The sequence below is a fragment of the Chionomys nivalis genome, assembly GCF_950005125.1.
Source record: "Chionomys nivalis chromosome 23 unlocalized genomic scaffold, mChiNiv1.1 SUPER_23_unloc_1, whole genome shotgun sequence".
Taxonomy (NCBI): Eukaryota; Metazoa; Chordata; class Mammalia; order Rodentia; family Cricetidae; genus Chionomys; species Chionomys nivalis.
The window spans coordinates 1614437-1636390 of record NW_026646869.1 but is presented as its reverse complement, the minus strand read 5'-3'; the positions used below and the strand labels follow the sequence as shown (position 1 = coordinate 1636390).

The 21954-nt window shown below is 53.4% G+C and overlaps 2 protein-coding genes across 8 annotated transcripts in view; one reads left to right on the top strand and one right to left on the bottom strand.

Moving 5' to 3' along the window:
* Ap2a1 (adaptor related protein complex 2 subunit alpha 1) overlaps positions 1 to 13689 on the top strand; it is a 31398-nt gene extending 17709 nt beyond the window's left edge. Inside the window, exons 5-24 of one of the 3 annotated variants that reach the window (XM_057760932.1) lie at positions 3741 to 3870; positions 4331 to 4432; positions 5989 to 6097; positions 6786 to 6936; positions 7333 to 7501; positions 7602 to 7739; positions 8023 to 8205; positions 8950 to 9047; positions 9207 to 9438; positions 9515 to 9682; positions 9766 to 9926; positions 10157 to 10222; positions 10486 to 10542; positions 10627 to 10709; positions 10837 to 10926; positions 12369 to 12492; positions 12583 to 12699; positions 12792 to 12861; positions 12986 to 13120; positions 13273 to 13689. In XM_057760932.1, coding sequence (XP_057616915.1) covers positions 3741 to 3870; positions 4331 to 4432; positions 5989 to 6097; positions 6786 to 6936; positions 7333 to 7501; positions 7602 to 7739; positions 8023 to 8205; positions 8950 to 9047; positions 9207 to 9438; positions 9515 to 9682; positions 9766 to 9926; positions 10157 to 10222; positions 10486 to 10542; positions 10627 to 10709; positions 10837 to 10926; positions 12369 to 12492; positions 12583 to 12699; positions 12792 to 12861; positions 12986 to 13120; positions 13273 to 13350 — 2461 coding nt within the window. In that variant the 3' untranslated portion in view covers positions 13351 to 13689. Of the gene's footprint in view, positions 1 to 3740; positions 3871 to 4330; positions 4433 to 5988; positions 6098 to 6785; positions 6937 to 7332; positions 7502 to 7601; positions 7740 to 8022; positions 8206 to 8949; positions 9048 to 9206; positions 9439 to 9514; positions 9683 to 9765; positions 9927 to 10156; positions 10223 to 10485; positions 10543 to 10626; positions 10710 to 10836; positions 11943 to 12368; positions 12493 to 12582; positions 12700 to 12791; positions 12862 to 12985; positions 13121 to 13272 lie in introns of those variants that run through there. The other 2 variants (XM_057760933.1, XM_057760931.1) reach the window with 2 other exon arrangements.
* Positions 1 to 17648, bottom strand: part of Fuz (fuzzy planar cell polarity protein) — a 265069-nt gene extending 247421 nt beyond the window's left edge. The window contains exons 1-11 of one of the 5 annotated variants that reach the window (XM_057760939.1): positions 17356 to 17641; positions 17036 to 17157; positions 16829 to 16913; positions 16585 to 16653; positions 16324 to 16428; positions 15414 to 15611; positions 15227 to 15322; positions 14975 to 15081; positions 14843 to 14907; positions 14695 to 14769; positions 13706 to 13954 (exon numbers count right to left, since the gene is read on the bottom strand). In XM_057760939.1, coding sequence (XP_057616922.1) covers positions 13740 to 13954; positions 14695 to 14769; positions 14843 to 14907; positions 14975 to 15081; positions 15227 to 15322; positions 15414 to 15611; positions 16324 to 16428; positions 16585 to 16653; positions 16829 to 16913; positions 17036 to 17157; positions 17356 to 17466 — 1248 coding nt within the window. In that variant the 5' untranslated portion in view covers positions 17467 to 17641 and the 3' untranslated portion in view covers positions 13706 to 13739. Of the gene's footprint in view, positions 1 to 13705; positions 13955 to 14694; positions 14921 to 14974; positions 15082 to 15226; positions 15323 to 15413; positions 15612 to 16323; positions 16429 to 16584; positions 16654 to 16828; positions 16914 to 17035; positions 17158 to 17355 lie in introns of those variants that run through there. The other 4 variants (XR_009056592.1, XM_057760941.1, XM_057760943.1 and 1 more) reach the window with 4 other exon arrangements.
* Between the last annotated feature and the right edge of the window lie 4306 nt (positions 17649 to 21954).

The window sequence follows — 21954 nt, the reverse complement described above, 5'->3', positions numbered from 1 at the left end:
TGGTCGGTGGTGGCGCACACCTTTAATCCTAGAGCCAAGGAGGCAGAGGCAGGTGATCTCTGTGAGTTGGAGAACAGCCTGGTCTACAGAGTGTGTTCCAGGATAGCCAGGAATATACAAAGAAATCCTGTCTTTAAAAACCAAAAAAGACCAACCTGGTCTACAAACTCATTTCCAGTACAGCCAGGACTGTTAAATAGAGAAACCCTGTCTCGAAAAATAAAAATAAAAAATAAACATAAAAAATTTTAACCTCAAAAAAAGTTTGAGACAGGGAACCCAGGATGACCGCTTCTTTGCTTTTGGTTTGATTTGCTTGTTTTTTGACATGGTCCAGTGTAGTCGAGGCTGGCCTTGAACTCACTGTGTAGCTGAGTATGACCTTAGACTACTCTCCTGCTCTTAGCCTCTAGAACCCTGGGGTGATGGTGCGCTACTCTAGAGCACTGGGGTGATGGTGCGCTACTCTAGAGCACTGGGGTGATGGTGCGCTACTCTAGAGCACTGGGGTGGTGGTGCGCTACTCTAGAGCACTGGGGTGGTGGTGCGCTACTCTAGAACACTGGGGTGATGGTGCGCTACTCTAGAGCACTGGGGTGATCTAGAGCACTGGGGTGATGGTGCGCTACTCTAGAACATTGGGGTGATGGTGCGCTACTCTAGAACACTGGGGTGATGGTGCGCTACTCTAGAACACTGGGGTGATGGTGTGCTACTCTAGAGCACTGGGGTGATGGTGCGCTACGCTGCCCAGCATAATTCAGTGCCTGTTACTGGTTTACTTTTGTGCAGATCTCAGAATGTGGTCCTAGCTGGTGTCGAATTTGGGGGATCCTGCCGCTCCTCCTGAGGTTTCCCTACAATCATGTACCCTCATGCCTAGCTCAAATCCGCTACTTGTACACGGAGCAGTGGTTTTTAATGTAATCTTGTGTGCAACCATCACCACTACCTAAATCCAGAGCAGTGTAGTCACTGCCAGAGAGAGCAATGTCTGAGCAGGTCTTCACACTGCACCCCATGCCTGTTTGGAGATCACTAATCTATCCCATAGGTCTGTATGAAGAGGTCTGCTGGCTTTTTCTCGGCAAAGTTTTCGAATTTGTCCATCTGTAGTGGGTGTCAGACTTCTGCACGGAGCTGGGGAAACGGGTCAGTTGAGGAAGGGCTTGTGGTGCGAGCATGAACCTCACATCCGGAATCCACAAGCCCACGTAAATAGCTGAGCATCAATTCTATAGCTCCAACCATGGCGTGCTGTGCCAGGACAGAAGGGCGCGCCCAGCCTTATCAGTGAGCCTCAGGCTCAGTGAGAGACCTGTCAGAGAAATAAGGTAGAGAGCTGGAGGAGGTTAGCCAGCATTGACCTCTGGTCCTCACATGCATGCACCCTGGTGTGTATATGCACACGCACGCACGCGCACATACACACACACTATACTATACACACATCTCTCTCACACACACACACGCACACACACTATACTATACTATACACACATCTCTCTCTCACACACACACACGCACACACACACTATACTATACACACATCTCTCTCTCACACGCACACGCACACACACACTATACTATACTATACACACATCTCTCTCACACACACACACGCACACACACACTATACTATACTTACACACATCTCTCTCTCACACACACATACACACTATACTATACACACATCACACACACACACATGCCAGACAGAGCATGTTTTATTGGTTGTCACAACTCTACCTTTTGGCAGATGCGCTGTTCTCATCTGAGTGCTGTCTGAAGTGCTCTTGTGTTGGTTCCTAGGAGTCAAACTGCTGGGTTGATTGTTGTTTTGAGACAGAATTTTGTTTGTTTCTTTGTTTTGGGGGACACAGTCTCATAGAGCCCTCATAGGCTGACCTATGTAGCCCAAATTGTCCTTAAACTTTTCTTTTTTTTTGGTGGGGGGGGGGGTTTGAGACAAGGTTTCTCTGTAGCTTTGGAGCCTGTCCTGGAACTAGCTCTTGTAAACCAGACTGGCCTTGAATTCACAGAGATCCACTTGCCTCTGCCTCCCAAGTACTGGGATTCACCACCACTCAGCTATCCTTAAACTTCTAACCTTCCTGCTCAGCCTCACAAATGTTAGGATTACTTGAGTGAGCTCCCAAACATATCTCCAGATTTGTTTTATTCTGGATCTTACATGTGTCTCTGTGTACTTGAGTAGAGGTCCTCAGAAGTCTGAAGCAGGAGGAAGGTCCCTCCCATTGGAGATAAGGTGGCAGGGAGCCGACTGGGGTCCTGAGCAGTGTGTGCTAACCACTGAGCCACTGCCTTTCTTGCCTCCACCCTGTCTTGCAGGCATCGTGACATGTGCTGTTATTCCCAGCTTGCAGGCCACAGGGCAGACAAGTTTATGTGAATCTGAGGCTACTCTAATATACCTACTGAGTTCTAGACTAGCCAGGGCTACATGATGAGAGACAGTCTCAAAAGAGGGAGCGAGGAGGTGCTGTTCAATTACCAGCCTGACCTTGAACTCACTATGTAGTTTATAGACTGGTCTTGAATTTATTGTCATCTTGTCTCAGCCTCCTTAGGGCTAGGATGGCAACTGTGTGTCACCAACCACAGCTTATCACTCCTTTAAATATATTAATTTATTCATTTTTTATGTGTATGTGTGCTGTTGTAAATTTATGTGCACCAGATATGTGCAGGACACCACGGAAGCCATTCCCTGTCCTCTGACTCCCCCTCTCCCTCCCTGCTCCCCTGAAGTCGGCTGGGTCTGGACTTAAATCTATACGCATCTTTTAAATCTGCCTGCATCTGTGTGTGGTACAGTTTTCACCGAGCCTGTGCCTTGGTCTGTCTTCTGTCTGGGCAGGAACTAGGCAGGACAAGGGAATCCTTCAGTCACGTGTGGTGTGGATACATGGAAGCAGGCTAGGGATGAACTCCATGGCAGAGTGTTCACCTAGCACGCCCACCACACTGTTCCCATCCACAGGGTCGTAGAGAAGGATGTAGAGAAGGGTCCTGAGCTGATCCAGCCAGGCCATGGTGTCACACGCCTTTACCCCAGTATTTGGGAGGTAGAGGTAGGCAAATCTCTTAAGCCTAGCCTACAGAGTGAGTTCCAGCACAGCCAGTGATGCACAGATACCCTGTTTCAGAAAACAAAGCCAACCCCCCCCCCCAAAAAAAATGAGTTCCAGGCTAGCCTAGATTACACAAGACCCAATAAATAAAGTATTAGAGAAAGGCAGAGAGCTGAGATGTGGCTGAATGGTTCCCTGTAATTGTTGCACTGGGCGGATGGGAGCCAAAGGATCAGAAGCTGGAGGCCAGCCTTGGCTCTTGAGGCCCTGACTGTAGGGCAAGAGTCTAGAAGTACAAAGTTGTCAGCTTGGAGTCCTGGATGGGCAGTGCTGGGCCACCATGGACCTCTGGAACTCCCAAAGAGCTGTCTGCTGCCTCGCCTCCTTTGATGGGTTCTGTCCCTGGCTCCCCAGTCACTGGTGAGGTCCGTGAGCGCAGGCGTGTTTGTCAGTGTGTCCGCCAGGCTCTTCATAACCTACAGCAATGCAGGGCACACACAGGTATGAGAATGGCGAGTCAGGAAAGTGTTCAGATGCTTTGAGGTCACTCTGCCTGTCTGTGTCCTGTCCTGACCACTTGACAGCAGTAGGAAGTCGGGTGCACTGGGTCCAGGGAGGCCTGACTGCCATGTGCTGTCCCCACAGCGACAGCATGGACAGTGTGAAGCAAAGTGCAGCCCTGTGCCTGCTTCGACTCTACAAGGCGTCCCCTGACCTGGTGCCCATGGGCGAGTGGACAGCACGTGTAGTGCACTTGCTCAACGACCAGCACATGGTGAGGTGCCCGGCTGCCCGAGTGCCTGAGGCCCCTGCCCTGCCGTCTTCCCTGGTGCTGGGAGCCCCATGACATTCCAACCCAGGTCCTGTGTCCCCAGCGCCTGTCGTCACCTGCCCAGTTTTCTAGAAACCTTCCTACCCACCTGACATCTCCTTCACTGCCAGGGACTGTCCCCATCTTTGAGCCCTAGCAAGGCCCATTACTTGCCTCTATGAAAGACCTGACTCTTGCACCACCCGAGATTCCCAATACCCTGACTGTGCTCCTTACTCCTGACTTACCCTGAAGCCAGGGCCTTCGCAGTGACTCCCAGTGAATCTGTTCTGTGAGATCTCTTTACCCTCCACCTGAAACACAGTCACCCTTGTATACTTCTTGCCCCTACCTGAGTGTCCTTGTGTTTGCCCATGCCCATGCTGGCCCGAAGCCCGGGCCCTCATACCTGTGCTCTCTGCAGGGAGTGGTCACAGCCGCTGTCAGCCTTATCACCTGTCTCTGTAAGAAGAATCCAGATGACTTTAAGACCTGTATCTCCCTGGCTGTGTCTCGCTTGAGCAGGGTGAGTTTGCTCTCACATTGCTGTGGGAGGGCCACCTCTATCTCTCCTCCCTTCCCCAGAAGGCAGTCAGCCTGTACTTGTCTGCATTGGCTTCATCCAGACTGCAGCCGCAGTCAAGTGCCTTCACTTCTCAGCTTTTCCTCCTTGCTGCGGGGGCTGACACCAGTGCTGTGTGCAGCTTGGCTGCTGTGGCTGAGGTGTTGAGAGCAGGAGCTGGGGCCACCAAGCATCCCAAAGCCGTCTGCTCTTTTCTGCTTGTCTTCCTGTTGTTTCTTTTCTTGCCACCTCACTGTCCTCAAAGCACCCTGGGCCTTTCTAAAGGGGCCCGTCCTGCTGGGAAGGGATGGTGTCTCAGTGACCGGCTGCCAGGAAGGCTGTGCGTCATGGAGGAAGCTCAGCATCGTGGGTTTCTAAGAGGGGTCCTAGCCCAATCTGGGAGCCGGGAGAGCTTCTCAGGTGGCAACCAGAAAAATCAAAATATTGTCTGGGAGGTCAGAAGTATCCCAGATCCTTGGGCAAAAGGAACACCTGTGCCACCATTCATTTTGTCCCCAGCCCTCATTTCCCATACATGTGAATGTGCCAGGTGCCAGGCCCAAGAGGGACCAGAGATGAGGAGACGTGGTCATGCTGCTGCACAGAGCGCTGTGGGAAGACTTCCTAGAGGAGTCTTTGTTTGATCGTTTTGTCCCATTTCCCCCAGACAGGGTTTCTCTCTATCTCTGGCTGTCCTGAAACTCACTCTGTAGACCAGGTTGGCCTCAAACTCACAGAGATCTGTGTGCCTCTGCCACCCAGGAGTGGGTGCTGGGATTAAAGGTGTGCGCCACCACTGCCCAGCTGCTTGGAGAAGGATTTTCAAGGTGGAATAGGAGCTCACCCTGAGGAGGGACAGTCATACAATCTTTTGATCTTTCACTGTGTCCCTTTCTGACCTGTGTTGGACCAGGGGCCTAGGAAGGATCAGACCCAGCTCCAGACTCTTCAGTAGTTTCCCATGGTGCTCAAGATGCAGGAACCAGGGTAGTAAGGGCTGATGGAGGAGGTAGAGCCCAGGAATAAGTCAGGAGAGGCTCTGGCCTGCCCTTGGGACTGTTACACACTGCCACCTCCATCCACGTCACTACCATCCACGTCACCACCATCCACTGTCACCACCATCCATTGTCACCACCATCCACGTCACCAGCATCCACCTCACCACCATCCACTGTCACCACCATCCACTGCCACCACCATCCACGTCACCATCATTCACCTCACCAGCATCCACCTCAACAGCATCCACGTCACCAGTATTACTTGGAACATTCAGAGTCAGGTATTGGAGCAGAATGCAAGCATGCTGGGGGTCTTGCATGAGACCAGCCTGGGCTATTTAGTGGAACTCTAGTTCAAAAACAAAGAAAGGTTCACCAACCTCAGGCTTAGTTCTGACCCCACCCTCAGGCCACATTCCATCCAAGCCTTGGTTTCCCCTTTCTGTAAAACCTGGCTCTCATGGTGCCCTGTGTGAGCATGTCCCTCCTTGTCCTACCCACTATCTCCTTCTGCAGATCGTCTCCTCCGCCTCCACCGACCTCCAGGACTACACCTATTACTTCGTTCCTGCGCCCTGGCTCTCTGTGAAGCTGCTGCGGTTACTGCAGTGCTACCCACCGCCAGGTGAGGCCTGTGGGCTGCCAGCGAGGCTGTGGGCGGTGACGGCCTGGTGCCCTGTCCTGCACATCACCTGAGTGGCACAACTGGGCCCATTCTCATAGCCCTCTCTCATGCTAGGTACCATGCGTGCTTTACAGAGGAGAGGATCACAGCCAGAGCAGGGAGGTCTGGCCCGGGGTGCCCCACTAGGATCCCTGGCAACTGTTTGATGCAGCTGCAGTCTGCTAGTGTCCCTCTACCACAGCAGTGGGGCACTTTGGGACGCTGATCAGTTTTGTTTCTGTTAAACTCACATAATCTTTGAGCTGGGCGGTGGTAGCTCAAGCCTTTAACCCCAGCACTCTGAGTTCAAGGCCAGCCTGGTCTACAAAGTGAGTTCCTGAACAGTCAGAGTTACACAGAGAAACACTGTCTCAAAAAAACAAAAGAAAAGCCAAACAAACAAAAACCTCAAACCCTCATAACCCCTAGTGCGAGTGAAACTTAGGAGCATCAGTGCAGCTGAAGAGGAAACAGGCTCATTCCCAGCAGGGTCAGTGTGGATGGGTGCAGCCCAGACCTGGAAATAGATAGAAGGCAAAGACCCAGCCTGGGACTGCACAGTTTAAAGGTAGCTGGACCCCTCCCACAGAGGTGACTTGGGGACCACTGGGCAGAGAGCAGCTCAGACACTTACCCCCCCTTTCCCCAGAGGACGCGGCTGTGAAAGGGCGGCTAGTGGAGTGTCTCGAGACTGTGCTCAACAAAGCCCAGGAGCCCCCCAAGTCCAAGAAGGTGCAGCACTCCAACGCCAAGAACGCCATCCTCTTTGAGACCATTAGCCTCATCATCCACTACGACAGGTGCCGTGGGTGGGTGTGGAGAGGCAGGGCCACCAGTCTGAGGGAAGAGAGAGAACGGGATTCTGAGGAAGGAAAGCAGGGCCTGAACCCCGCAGTCTGAGGGAGGAGACGGGGCCTGGGATCCTTGCTCGGAAGGGGACAGAAGTGTGAAATGCTCCTGAGGTGTGTGCAGAGTTGCTGCTTATCTTGTGGGTTCACTCCTCCAATTGAAACCCAGGATAGTTTCTGCTGACTGTATTCTCTACTGCAGTGGAAAAGAGCCCAGATGTCTAGGTTCCTAGGAGGGTCAGAACAGGATGTTGGAGTGAGCAGAAGGGAGGTCCTGGATCCTCAGGGAGCTCTGAGATGGAGCAGTTCATGTCCCATCTCCATGTGTACTTCACTTGTGCTTGGCAGTGAGCCCAACCTCCTGGTCCGCGCCTGTAACCAGCTGGGCCAGTTCCTGCAGCACCGGGAGACGAACCTGCGATACCTGGCCCTGGAGAGCATGTGCACGCTGGCCAGCTCTGAGTTCTCCCATGAGGCTGTCAAGACCCACATTGATACTGTCATTAATGCCCTCAAGGTGCGGCCCCCTGCCCCACTCAGAATGGCCAGGTGCTTGGTGGCCCTACAATGGGCCCAGTGCAGTTTAGACCCCAGCTTGGTCCTGCTCTTCTCCTCAGACGGAGCGGGATGTCAGTGTGAGGCAGAGGGCAGCCGACCTCCTATATGCCATGTGTGATCGGAGCAATGCCAAGCAAATTGTGTCAGAGATGCTGCGGTACCTGGAGACTGCTGACTATGCCATTCGAGAAGAGATTGTGAGTCTGGGGGCCAGGGTTGGGCACCTGGATGTGAGGGAGCAGCCAGGACCTGGACCACAGAATCTAAAGGAGGAGGGCTAGGGTCTGACCCCTTAGAAGGAAGGAGGACCTCTGGGGCTCAGAGAAGAAGACTAAAGTTAGGAATCCCAAGTCTGAAGGATGAGACTGGGGAGGGGCTTTGGCTCTTAGGATGGGGTCAACAGTGGTCAGAGCTCCAGGAATGGCAGTAGTCACCCTCCTGTGGACATCGGCGTCCAGTCACACCTTCCCTCTGCCACAGGTGCTGAAGGTGGCCATCCTGGCCGAGAAGTATGCAGTGGACTACAGCTGGTATGTGGACACCATCCTCAACCTCATCCGCATCGCGGGCGACTATGTGAGCGAGGAGGTGTGGTACCGAGTGCTGCAGATCGTCACCAACCGTGACGATGTCCAGGGTTATGCTGCCAAGACAGTGTTTGAGGTTAGCATTCTTCACTTTGACCATGATGGAACTCAACTGCCAGTCAAAAGCACCTAGGCATTAATATTCCCCACCAGAAGGGACCTGCAATCTTGGGACCATCCTGGTGTGCAGAGTACACATCATAGGAGAGCAGGCCCTCACTGTGCAGTTCTCCACAGGGTCAGAGAGTTCAGTCATGACAGGAAGGCATGTGTGGCCGCAGACGTGTGGCTAGGGCTGGGTGGGCGCCTGCTGTGCAGTCAGGAGAGTCTGACTTAAGCCAACGCAGCTGTGTGTGGCTGTAACTCCAGCACTGTGGGACAGAGACAGGCAGGTTCTTGGGGTTTGCCGGCCAGCTAGTCTAGCCCAAACAGGAACAGTAGGTTCAGTGAGAGGATCGTGTCTCAGGGTGGAGAGTGACTGAGGACGATGCCTGACACCGGCGTGAATTCCTGTATACACATGAGCACACACACAACTTGGGGTGGAGGCTGATCATGGCTGTGCAGGAAGTAATCAAGGATAACATACTTCCTGTTACCCTCTCTTCTCCAGGTAGTTCCACCTCCCACAGTTTCTAGGACCTCCCCAAACAGCATCAGCAACTGGGGTTCACGCACTAAACCATAGTGTGTGGGGGAGGTCTGAGTCACACTGTGACACTGAGTTCAGGCTTGTCCCTTAACTGCCTGCAGGACCCCCATTTACGGCCCCTTGGACTCTATCCTTGTCCTCACGCTCCTCTCCCTTGTTCCTGCACAGGCCCTCCAGGCCCCAGCGTGCCATGAGAACATGGTGAAGGTTGGTGGCTACATCCTTGGGGAGTTTGGGAACTTGATTGCTGGGGACCCACGCTCCAGGTGAGGGAGCCTCATTCTGGGGGACCTCTTAGGAATGATGAGGTTCCTAGGAACCCTCTCAGCGCTTTTCAGTTGTCCACCTGGGTGAGGTCACAGCCTTGCCCTAGGGAGTATGGGTGGCGGGGCATACATATCTCTGCTGACTTCACCTCTCCACAGCCCGCCGGTGCAGTTCTCACTGCTGCACTCCAAGTTCCACCTGTGCAGCGTGGCCACTCGTGCCCTGCTGTTGTCCACCTATATCAAGTTCATCAACCTTTTCCCCGAGACCAAGGCCACCATCCAGGGCGTGCTGCGTGCCGGCTCCCAGCTGCGCAATGCCGACGTGGAGCTCCAGCAGCGGGCGGTGGAGTACCTCACCCTCAGCTCCGTCGCCAGCACCGATGTTCTGGTCAGAGCCCATGCCCCACGCCCTGGGATCACCCTCTTGGGCCGTAAGTGCCCCTAACCTCCCATCCTGCCCACAGGCTACTGTGCTGGAAGAAATGCCCCCATTTCCTGAGCGTGAGTCTTCCATCCTGGCCAAGCTGAAGCGCAAGAAGGGCCCTGGGGCAGCCAGTGCCCTGGATGACAGCCGTAGGGACACCAGCAACAATGACATCAATGGGGGTGTGGAACCCACCCCCAGTACCGTGGTGAGCCCAGCTATGGTCCACATGGCTAGGCTGGGTCCCCGTCCCTTGTCCTGTCATCTAACCCGCTCTTGCCTTGATTGCAGTCAACGCCCTCCCCCTCCGCGGACCTCTTGGGGCTGCGGGCAGCCCCTCCCCCCGCTGCACCTTCAGTTCCTGTAGGTGGGAACCTGCTGGTGGACGTCTTCTCTGATGGCCCCACTGCACAGCCCAGCCTGGGGCCTACCCCTGAGGAGGCCTTCCTCAGGTACCTGCTGTCCTTGTCCTTCCATCTCCCTGCTGTCCCCAACCTCTGCCTGCCACTCTGGACTTTTCTGCCCTAGCTGCCCTGTGCTGTCCTTTCCCGTAGCTGAGTCTCAGCCCACTCTTCCTTCTGAACCCTCTTGCCTCTCTTTCCCTGGCCCTCTTGCTGCCTCTCTGGGATTGGCTGCCTGCCACACCTGTCTTCTCTGTCTGCTCTGGGATTGGATGGCCCAGCGAGCTGGAGCCCCCTGCCCCTGAGAGCCCCATGGCTTTGTTGGCTGACCCAGCTCCAGCTGCTGAGTAAGGGGTGGCCTCTGGCTGTGGGGTTGATGGAGGTCCCCAGGGCGGGCTTCAGGGGTTTCTGATGACTGGCAGAGGTTAGAAAACAGTGGAAGTTGGGGTCCTTGGGAGATCCCTCTGCCAGGGTCCCACCCCAATTCCTGAGGGTCTCTGGGGAAGCTTGCCTGTGGGTTCTGGGGAATCTGCCTTCCAAGAGAGTGTTGCCTAACCTGATTACCTCAAGCCCCCAAGCCCCTATGCGTGCCACTTCTTCCTCTCCCCAGCCCAGGTCCCGAGGACATAGGCCCTCCCATCCCAGAAGCCGATGAACTGCTCAATAAGTGAGTTCTGGAGAAGTGGGAAGGGGAGTGGGGACAGCTGAACTGTCAGGAGCCCTGCCATCCTGACTCCCACCACCCTGCCAGGTTCGTGTGTAAGAATAGTGGGGTCTTGTTTGAGAACCAGCTGCTGCAGATTGGAGTCAAGTCCGAGTTCCGGCAGAACCTGGGTGTGTCCTGGTGGCCCGGAGGGGAGGGTACTGGAGGGGTGGGTTTTTGGCAGCACCCCCTGGCTGGGCTGGTGGCAGGGTATGGAAACAGGGGAGCTTGGATGGAGCCTTCACCCACACGCTGCAGGCCGGATGTACCTGTTCTATGGCAACAAGACTTCGGTGCAGTTCCAGAGCTTCTCGCCCACTGTGGTGCACCCCGGAGACCTGCAGGCTCATATCCTCTGCTCTTGGCCCAGAGAGTGCCCACCCCACCCCGTAGTCCTCTGGGAAGCGACACTCAGCTCTATACCTGTTCAGCCCATCACTCGGAGTTAGGCACATGTCACTTCTAAGACTGTTTGCATAGTAGGTAGGCCTCTCTGCCCAGGGACAAATGACAGTAACCCACTGTAGAGAACATATGACCTTCAACACCCCAGCTACCCTGTAACCCACTGTAGAGAACATATGACCTCCAACACCCCAGCTACCCTGTAACCCACTGTAGAGAACATATGACCTCCAACACCCCAGCTACCCTGTAACCCACTGTAGAGAACATATGACCTCCAACACCCCAGCTACCCTGTAACCCACTGTAGAGAACATATGACTTCCAACACCCCAGCTACCCTGTAACCCACTGTAGAGAACATATGACTTCCAACACCCCAGCTACCCTGTAACCCACTGTAGAGAACATATGACCTTCAACACCCCAGCTACCCTGTAACCCACTGTAGAGAACATATGACTCCCAACACCCCAGATACCCTGTAACCCACTGTAGAGAACATATGACCTTCAACACCCCAGCTACCCTGTAACCCACTGTAAGAACATATGACTCCCAACACCCCAGCTACCCTGCCAGGCACCTTACCTTTGCTGACGTCTGTGTGGCTTCATGCCATGGGGCTAGAGGCTCCTGCAGTCAGGTTAACCAAGAATGCTGCACTCTGCTGGCCCCGCAGCACCTCAGCTGCGTGACCTGCCTCCTAACCTGCCTCCAGGAAAAGTAGCTCTCCTTCCTTCTGCTAGGAGGACCATTGGTTGTTTTTGAAGCTGTTTGTGTAGCCTAGGGTGGCCTCCGCTTACTCTACAGATTGAAGTGTACCTGCCAAGTGCTGGGATTATAGGTGTGCACCAGCAAACCTGGCTTCCTGCGCCATTTTGAAAGAGCAATTGGGATGTTCTGGAAGGTGTATGGCAGATCCAGCCCCCCTGTTTTTCTATATTGTCCTCAGTCCACATGTGTGAGACCAGAACAGCTAGTTCTTCACCCTCTGCTTTGTTGACCAGCCTTTCCAGAACCCAGGGCAGACAGTTTTATGTCTGAAGTAGGGCAGGGCGGGTAGGGTGTAGGTACCAGCCAACCTTGTACATGTTGTTGACATGAAGTCAGGTCTGAGCACAGAGGTGACACTGATTACTTCCATCTGGGTGTGTGACCACTGCCACTCAGTCACATGCTCTAACGGTGGTGGTCTCGGCTCCTCAGGACATCTTACATGTACCTGAGGCTAAGAAAATACTACCTTGCCTACCATGATCCATGTGGTTTGTCACCCACTGGAGATCCCTGGGTGTCCCAGATGTCACAGGAGGAAGTCTTGTGAGTCTGCGGTTGACCCTCAGAGCCACCCCTGTCCCTGGCCTCCTTAACTCCGTGGCCACAGCTGGTGGTGCAGACGAAGCGTGTGGCCGCGCAAGTGGACGGTGGCGCCCAGGTGCAGCAGGTGCTCAACATCGAGTGTCTGCGAGACTTCCTGACGCCTCCGCTGCTGTCGGTGCGCTTCCGGTGAGTGGGAGGGAGCAAAGTGTGGGGGGTGGGGGGCAGTGAGGCCGGTCTTCAGGGATGGGGCCTGGTGAGCTGCTCTCATCTGTTCAGGTACGGTGGCACCGCCCAGTCCCTCACTCTGAAGCTACCAGTGACCATCAACAAATTCTTCCAGCCCACAGAGATGGCTGCCCAAGACTTTTTCCAGCGCTGGAAGCAGCTGAGCCTGTGAGGGGCTGGGTTGAGAGGTGGAGGGGGGCTGAGGGGCAGGGCGGAGTGGGCAGAGTCTCCTGGGCCTGACGGTGCTTTCAACCTGCCAGCCCCCTGCAAGAAGCACAGAAAATATTCAAGGCCAACCACCCTATGGATGCTGAAGTTACTAAGGCCAAGGTGAGAGAGAGGCAGGGCATTTACTGGGTGCTGGCCACTGGATAGACCAGTTTACCCCATGAGGGTTTGACCTGGGGTAGCCCAGAGGCTTCTCAGCTCTGCTTCAATACCCATCCCTTTTTAGCTTCTGGGGTTTGGCTCTGCTCTACTGGACAATGTGGACCCTAACCCTGAGAACTTCGTGGGTGCTGGAATCATCCAGACGAAAGCCCTGCAGGTGGGGTGTCTGCTTCGGCTGGAGCCCAATGCCCAGGCCCAAGTGAGTGACGAGGGAGGACCTCGCTGTGCCCCCACATTCCCTGTACCCAACCCTCCTTCCTGTGCCTCTCACTTGTCTTCCATCTTCACCGACCTGACTTCTCTGACCCCCTTCTTGAACTCCCTCATCTCATGGCTGCCGTCTCTACACAGATGTACCGCCTGACCCTGCGCACCAGCAAAGAGCCTGTCTCCCGTCACTTGTGTGAGCTGCTGGCCCAGCAGTTCTGAGCCCTGGACTTGCTCTGGGATTGGCCAGTGCCAGGCAGCCCTGGGATGGAGGCAGCTGTGGTGGAGGGGGCAGCGAGGAGACCTCCAGTGGTGACAGCGAAGACCCCAGGGGTGGAGGCCTGCCTGAGCTTCCTCTGGCCTTTTGTATTTTTAGTTTTGTTCATCTGCTGCTGTTTACATTCTGGGGGGGGTCAAGGGAAGCACCCTCCCTCCCTTGTCCCCCGGAGCACAGAGGGGAGAGGAGCCAGAGAAGTGGGTACCTCCTCCCCTCCCCCCCATTGTCGCCCACCCTCCCTCCCTCTCCCCATCTGGGGCGTGTATTATTGTGAGCGAATAAACAGAGAGACGCTAATATTACCCCATCTATTGGCTGCCCACCCCCTGCGTGATCAAAGGAACGGGCTAAGGGCTTGTAGAGTGTGGGTGGCAAGGTTTCGCAGCCCATGGGTGGGGCTCTGAGGAGACAGCATCAACAGTAGCAGCCGCAGCCCTAGCTGCAGAGCCACCAGCTGCCACCCCATGCCTGGCCCTAGCACAAGGTAGCAAGCTCTGGGCCTTTGGGCTGGGTGGGCTGCATCCTCTTCTTTCTCTGCAGGCCCTGGTTCTGGGAAAGGAAGGGGAGGGCTGGGTGAGCAGCACAGCTACAGGCTTGGAAGCCACAATTCAGAGGGCCCAGCGCCCCTCAGCTAGCACATTCCTTCCCAGATCATCCTCTTCCCACCTAACCTGGCTGCTTTCCTCTGGTTTGCATGTGAGCCCAGACAGTTCTAACATTAGTTGACATCAGGGACACCACTGTCACCCTCCTGAGGATCGCAGCCCACTCTCCCCAGTGCAGGCCTCCTAGTGTGCACACTTGTGAAATCTTTATCTGGCTGGGCACCATCAGCCCCTGCTTCTGTCTCTTGGGGCTTTAGGGACCTGGGACAACTTCCCAGTGTGGAGTCTGCAGGATCCTCACTCCCTTCAGCTTGAGCAGAGTTCTGCCCGGCACCACGGAGGGTGACAGGAATGGCTGATTGAGTGCTGCCCTTGGCCTTGCTTGCGCTGGGATCAACAGAACTGATGATGGTCCTGCTGTAGGACGAAGCCCTGCGTCCTTGTTTCTGAGGCACTACAGCACAGGCCAGCAGCCGCAGACTCGCGGCTGTCCTGCCCTGGACCACCCAGGGCTGAAATGGTGTGCGTGGGACAAATGCCCGGTCAGAATCAGGCCTTCCTGCGAAAGCTGACTGGAGAAGGGTCCAGAATTCAGTACTAAGACCGACCAGGGCAGTTCAGGCGTATGCTGGGTTCTCTGCTTCAGGGCTAGTTCACCATGTGGGATCCATGCCTACCACTCACCTGGTGGGAAGTGTGTGGTAGCCACCAGAGTATAGAAGTTGCGAAGGAGGCGCCGGCGCTGCTCAGGGGAAGGCTCTAGAGAAAAATGAGCGGCGTGACTAGGTGGCCCCTGGCTCACGACCCTCTCACCCGCCGCTTCCCTGTGCACCTTTATCTGGTGAAGGTTCCACAGTGAAGAGGCAGCGTCTCAGTTCCAAGTGGAGCAACAGCAGGCTGGGGAAAGGCGCTATCAGGCAAATGGCCCGCCCACTCCACCCTGCACCCCACCACCGAGCCTTACCCAAGGATGTCACTGTGCAGCAGGAACCCTTCAGGTAGCGCCCTAGGGCCCAGTGGCAGGCAGGCCCGGAGGGGCTCCAGCAGCGGCTGCCACCAGCGTTCCAACAGCTGCAGGAGGCATGAGCAGTGTGAGGTCGGGGCTAGGGGTGGGGAGGAGTTCATACCTAGTGGAGCCTGGTTGGCTAGGGACTGCAGCAGGTGGCATGGCGCTCAGGAAGGCTTGTGCTGGGGGCAGCAGCTCAACTGTCCTCACCTGTGGATCCAGCTGGCCCAGGGGCGGGCGCGGCCCACACAGCAGACATAGCTCCAGACCCCTCAGCAGCGTTAAGGTCAACAACCTATGGGGGACCTGCAGAGGGTGCAGGGTGGGGCTAAACGCGGCCCGGCCCCGCCCGCTGTAGGCACCGCCTCACCCCCCGTCCCCGTCCCCCCTCACTCACCTTGGGGCTCCCGTGCGGCAGGTACACCGGGTAGTCGCGAGCAGCCTGAGGTGGCAGGGACGCCACCAGCCAGGGGAGCAGCACGGCTTCCGGCATGCCCAGGCGCCACCAGCTCTCGGTCGCTGCCACCACTCGGCCTGATACCAGCAGACTGACAAAGGCCGTGCCAGTGGCCTCTGCGAACCCTAAGAGGGTTTCCTGGTGAGGGGAGTAGACTAGGAGTCATAAAGCAAGGAGGGACCCTCTCGGCCTGGGCCTGGAGTGGGAGAGCAGCCACCGGACCAGTGGACTCCAGTATGTCAGGCCAGCAAGTTCCTGAGTCACACAACCTCTGTCCTCAGTAATGGGAATGTAACTTAAGGCCTTGGGCATGCTAGCTCAGCACAGCCAAGCCACACTGTTGCCCAGGCTGCCCTCCAACTGTGTATCTTCTTTCTCAGCCTCCAGAGGAGCTGGGCTGACAGGCTCCTCTGTCATCATTTCAACAACAGCTACAGTTTGATCCCCATTACCTGCAGAAACAAGGCCCAGTTCATGACCTGTGGAAGCTGAGAGAGGTCAGGCCACCTGGCAGGAGGGAGACTGGAATCTGCCCAGGTGAACAACCTTCGAGGTTGGGACCTGGGAAGTTGGAGGCTGCTTGAAACCCTTGAGGAAATTAAAACCGACTTATGGAGGTCACCACGACTTGGCGACCACCAGAGGACATAGGCCTTGGGACACTTGGCCGAGGAGAAGGGAGCTTGTCTAGAGGGAGTTGAAGTTGCAGCAGAGAAGGGGGTGGTCAGGATGGAGTCTGGTGAAGAAGGTTCTCTTAGGAGCTCCAGATAAAGCTAGACCCCAGAGTGGTAAGAGGGAGCTGGGTGCTGTCCAGAACCTCGGAGACACACATCTGTAGCCGCCCCAGTACCTGCATGAGGGAGCCCTCGGGAGGAATGGCACAGTCCACACACTGGGTCAGGTCCCCAATGAGCGCCGCGTTCCCCAGGAAGCTGTCAATGAGGCAGTAGCTGGCCTGGCAGGGGGAAAGGGGTAAATCTAGGACCCAGCGGGGCCAGCCCCAGGGTGGAACACCAAGCTCCCCAAGATGTCCTAAGGCCTACTAGGGATTAGTCCCAGACAAACAGGCATGATTTAGGGATCTAACTGCACTCATGTCCCACAGCCTCACCCTCAGTTCTTTCTTCAGTCTCTCTACGTTCCGGATGTTGGTCAGCTCCTCAAGTCCCACAATGAGAACCTAGAAGAGTCACGTGGGAGAGCGGGACCTTAGTACAGGAAAATGGATTCTCGTCAGAGAGAGGAGGATCAGGCCTGGGATCCCGAGTGTGAAGTAGGGGGCTGCTGGTTCCTGGCACCTGGACACCCAGGTTTATACGGAGGGAAAGGGGCTGAGAGCAGCTCCCGTGCCTCACCATGGCCCCAAACACCATGTGGAGCGTTCTTTCTAGCCTCAGCTCGGAGGTGCCCTCCTCAGATGACAGAAGGATGAGGGTGATGCTGTGGGGTGAAAGGAGAAGCGAGAATGAGCCCAGGACCGCGGAGTCGGCCAGCTCTGTCTGCACTGCGACAGGATCACGGAACAGGTGTTGTCTCTTGTTCCCTTGCTCCCGCCAAGGGACCTGTCATGGAAGCTCTTCCACACCACAGTTGTGCCTTCCGTTCTTGCAGAGTTCAGCTGCACGTCCAGATTCTGCCCGAACATGTGGACTCCATTGAGGGAGCCGATGACAGAGAAGGGAAGCTGAGAAGGAGTGGGAACACGGTAGTACCGCCGAATCCCTCCCGCCTGACACCCGGTGTCCCGCTCTGCAGCCTCCCCACATGCCCCCAAAGTCCTCCTTCGGGAATCATGCTGAAGGCCCCCAGCATCTACTCCCTGCGAGGTGGGCAGTCCCAGCTTCCCAAACCCCTAGTTAGGTGCAGGAGTTCAATGCCCCACCTGTTGACGGGAGGGGGCGCCGCCGCCGCTGCTCCTGCAGAACAGGGGGACCCCGCTGGAGGCCGCGAGGCACAGCAGGTGAACCGTGCTTCCCGGTCCCTCATCCCCCATCTGGAAGCCACCCCCGGGGGTCTTCGGTGAGGGTCTGGGAGCCTGCGCTACTCAAAGCCGACCGACCCGCTGGCTGGAGCCGCCAGAGGGCGAAGCGAGATGACCAAACTCCCGCCTTCCTCAACTCAGGCCCACCAACCGGGTTAGAGTCTCTTCCGCGCTAGTCGGAAGTCATCGTGACCCTAACAAAGATGGCGACGAGCAGTGCTTGCCAAGCGCTCAAATTGCTCCTGGACAGCATCACATCCTTTGTATAACGAGAAAGAAGACGATAGCTTGAAGATGGTGATGGTGCCAACCTTCATGTGTGCTGTAATAATTTACATGCTATTTTTTTTTAAACAACAAGCAGGTTGAAGATGACGACTGTGCAAAGACATTGCCTGGCAACCACAGTCTGCGTGGCTTTTTCATTCCGTAGTGCATACCTTGCCCCAATCAAAGATGGCGGTATGTTCAGGCATTGCCTAGCAACTACCATGGAGAATAATGTGCATCTCCCTCTCTCTTTTTCAGAGTGGTTTGATCCGGGCAGTGTTGCCTAGTAACCACGAAACGAACTGGCTGTTTTTGCTATTTAAAAAAAAAAAAAAAAAAAAAAAGCGAAGAAAAGCCTTTCTTTTCCAAAATCATAAAACCACATTATTTCTGTAATGAATTCATGCTCGTGATGGTGTATCGCGTAGAAGAAAGTCAAAGTACTAAAAATCTCATTCCATGAAACAATAGAAATGAGCACCAAGGATAAGGACAGATTGTTACAAATATGATTATTGTACTATCATCTTCATAGTTTTCCCCATCAAAAGGATGACTGGGGCCCTTGGGGGGATCACAGCACTTGACATGAAGGCCTGCTGAGCCTGCAGTCCTGGCACTCTGTAAACCTGATCTCCAGACACACGCCATAGCACACTCTGCATAATAGAAAATGCTACTTTTTAAAAATTAAAAATAGTGCCGGGCGGTGGTGGTACACGCTTTTACTCCCAAGCACTTGGGAAGCAGAGGCAGGCGGATCTCTGTGAGCTCGAGGACAGCTAGAGCTAAACAGAGAAACCCTGTCTCAAAAAAAAAAAAAAAAAAAAAAAAAAATTGAGACAGGGCCGCACGTAGCCCGCGCAGACCTGGAATGTTGTGTGACCAAAACTTACTTGACCTTCGGCTCCTCCTTCCAATATTTACTTGGCCCTCAATCTTCCTTTGATAAATACTAGATTACTTCTGGTGTGTTTCAAGTGATACAATAAAATAATAGATTTTTTTTTTTTTTTTTTGGTTTTTCGAGACGGGTTTCTCTGTGGCTTTGGAGCCTGTCCTGGAACTAGCTCTTGTAGACCAGGCTGGTCTCGAACTCACAGAGATCCGCCTGCCTCTGCCTCCCAAGTGCTGGGATTAAAGGCGTGCGCCACCACCGCCTGGCGATTTTTTTTTTTTTTTAAACAGCATCTCCTTGTGTGACCAGCGACCCTCTGGTCCCAGCTCCCCAGTGATCCAGGCTGGCCTTGAACCAGTGACCCTCTGGTCCCAGCTCCCCAGTGTTATCATTACACCCCTGGTTCTGAACATCTTCTAGGTCAGCACATTTAGCAGCTTGGTTACTGTATGTTTGAGAGCAATTGTTCTCATTTATTAAATATACTGAAAACAACATTTTTCATGATTTATTTATTTTTATTTTATGTGCATTGGTATCTTGCCTGGATGCATGTCTGTGAGAGGTGTTGGATGCCCTGGAACTGGAGTAACAAACAGTTGTGAGCTGCCGTGTAGCTGCTGGGAATTGAACCCCAGTGCTCTGGAAGAGTAGCCAGGGCTCCCAACTGTTGTTTTTCCAGACGGATGTCGTTTCTGTTAAGTTGGGAGCGAGCAGTCCCACAGGGTATTTAACTGAGCTCCTAGAGGAGAAACGTATGGTTTTCAGTTTTCAGGTCTGCATGGCACAAGAAATCCAATTAGGTCGAATAAAACCAAATCAAAATGCCCATCGTTTTATTAAAAATGATGCTCTCGGGTGGGCGAGTGCATGGCGGGGAGACAGGACAGCAGGGAGCCCATGTTTTCAGCCTGGATTTTATTTCCTGTAGTTCATAAGGAATGACTTGTAGGCAGAGTTTCTCTGTGTCTCAGTAATTGCACCCAAATAACCATTCAGAGATTTACTGTTAATTATAAACGCTTGGCCAATAGCTCAGGCTGGTTACTCTTACATCTAAATTAACCCATCTTTCTTATCTACACTTTGTCACGTGGCCTGGTACATTTTCTTAGTTCATCTCCTTCTCTCCAAGTCTCCTTGAGATTCTCAGACTCCCTGTCTTCCTCTTTGTGTTCTCTTTGTGTCTACAGGTCCCTCCTAACCTCTACCTTTGTGTTCTCTTTGTGTCTACAGGTCCCTCCTAACCTCTACCTTTGTGTTCTCTTTGTGTCTACAGGTCCCTCCTAACCTCTACCTTTGTGTTCTCTTTGTGTCTACAGGTCCCTCCTAACCTCTACCTTTGTGTCCTCTTTGTGTCTACAGGTCCCTCCTAACCTCTACCTGTCCAGCTACTGGCCAGCTGGCTTCTTTATTAACTCTGTACATGATGGAAGGAGCAGATACACACAATGATTGTTTTGTTTTGTTTTCAGAGAGGTAACAGTCCTGGCTGTCTTGGAGCTTGCCTTACAGTCCAGGTAGGTTTATCACTCTGCTCACTTTTAAGTGAGGCTGGAGAGATGGTTCAGTTATTAAGAGTACTTTCTGCTCTTTTCAAAGAACCAGGTTCAATTGTCAGCACCCACATGATGGCTCACAATCTCCTTTAGCTCCCGTTCTAACCTCTGGTGTCCATGGGGACTGTAAGCATATGGTACATATGATATGTGTGCAGAGAAACACTCATACACATAAAACAAAAATAAATCTTAAAACTCAAATACAAAGCCAGGTATGGTGGCATGCAAGTTTTAGGGCAGCCTGAACTACACAGGGAAGCCCTGTTTTTGGGGTGGGGTGATGGGATAAGGGAAACAAAACAAAAACAAACGAAAAGAGAGGGCCAGGGGAGCCAGACAAAGGCCATGACAGCCCTGCTAGAAGCCTTCCCAGGGACTAGGCCTTAGCTTCAGTTTGCTGGGACTGGCTGGAGCTGGGCAGGCCATTCTTGGGAAAGCCACAACCCAGGGGCAACCAGTCAGAGGGCGCCCTGCAGCCTTGTGCAAGCTTCAGAGAACTAGAGAGAGCTTCTCCCAGCCTGCAGCTGGAAAGGCCTAACCTCTGAGCCACCAACAAATCCTGTAGCAACTGTGAACTGTTTAAACCCACCAATCAGCACCCGGACTAAGTTTTCCTCCCTGGAATTCCCCCAATCTTGCTTAAAAGAAGCCTTGGGGGGGGTGCTGGAGAGATGGCTCAGTGGCTAAGAGCATTGCCTGCTCTTCCAAAGGTCCTGAGTTCAATTCCTAGCAACCACATAGTAGCTCACAACCATCTGTAATGAGGTCTGGTGTCCTCTTCTGGCCTGCAAGCATACACACAGACAGACTATTGTATACATAATAAATAAATAAATAAATATTTTTTTAAAAAAAGAAGTCTTGGGGGCTCACTGGCTGTCACCATGTGCCACCTAACAGGTTAGAATTTTAATAAAGTGCTTTTGCTGATTGTAATGTGGCTGGAGATCTTTTATGGTATTTCTTGCAGGCCCTAAGAAAGACAAAACCCCAACTAAAACCAGGATCTGGGAAATGGTTTAGTGCGAGCCGAGGGTCTGAGTTCATATTCCCACCACCCGCATTTAAAAATGGGTTTGTGTCAGTTTCTCAGTGTAGCCTTGGCTGTCCTGGAACTCACTCTGTTGACCAGGCTGGCCTTGAACTCAGAGATCCACCTGCCTCTGCTTCGTAAATGCTGGGATTAAAAGCATATACAACCACGCTGGGCTCTTTTTCTTTTCCTGTTTTATTTTTTCGAGACAATGTTTCTCTGTGTAGCTCTGTCCTGATATTTTCTGTAGAAGGGGCTGGCTAGGACTCAGAGATCTGTTTGTTTCTGTGACATCACCTCTCCCCTCCATCCTGGCTTTGTATTTTTCTATTAGTAAGAGTTATTTAAGTTTCTGTTCATAGATTTTACAGTAATTTTCTAAGTCATTTAATATTCATGCTATTGGCTACAATGCTGAGATTAAGTTCTCCCTCAAGTATACCACACATTCCTAGTACGCTATTTTATTTATTTATTTTTATTTTATTTCTTCATTATTCTTAATATCTATCTATCTATCTATCTATCTATCTATCTATCTATCTATCTATCTATCTATCTATCTATCTATCTATCTATCTATCTATCTATCTATCTATCTATCTAATGTATTTGCTTTGAGCCAGTTACTGGATTCTTTCCCAGAAAACAGGGATCAGGTGTTGCCTAGCAACCGCCATTTAAATTGGAATTCGCTTCTTTTCGAGCGAAAACAACTGCCCTGGCTTCCAAGTCGT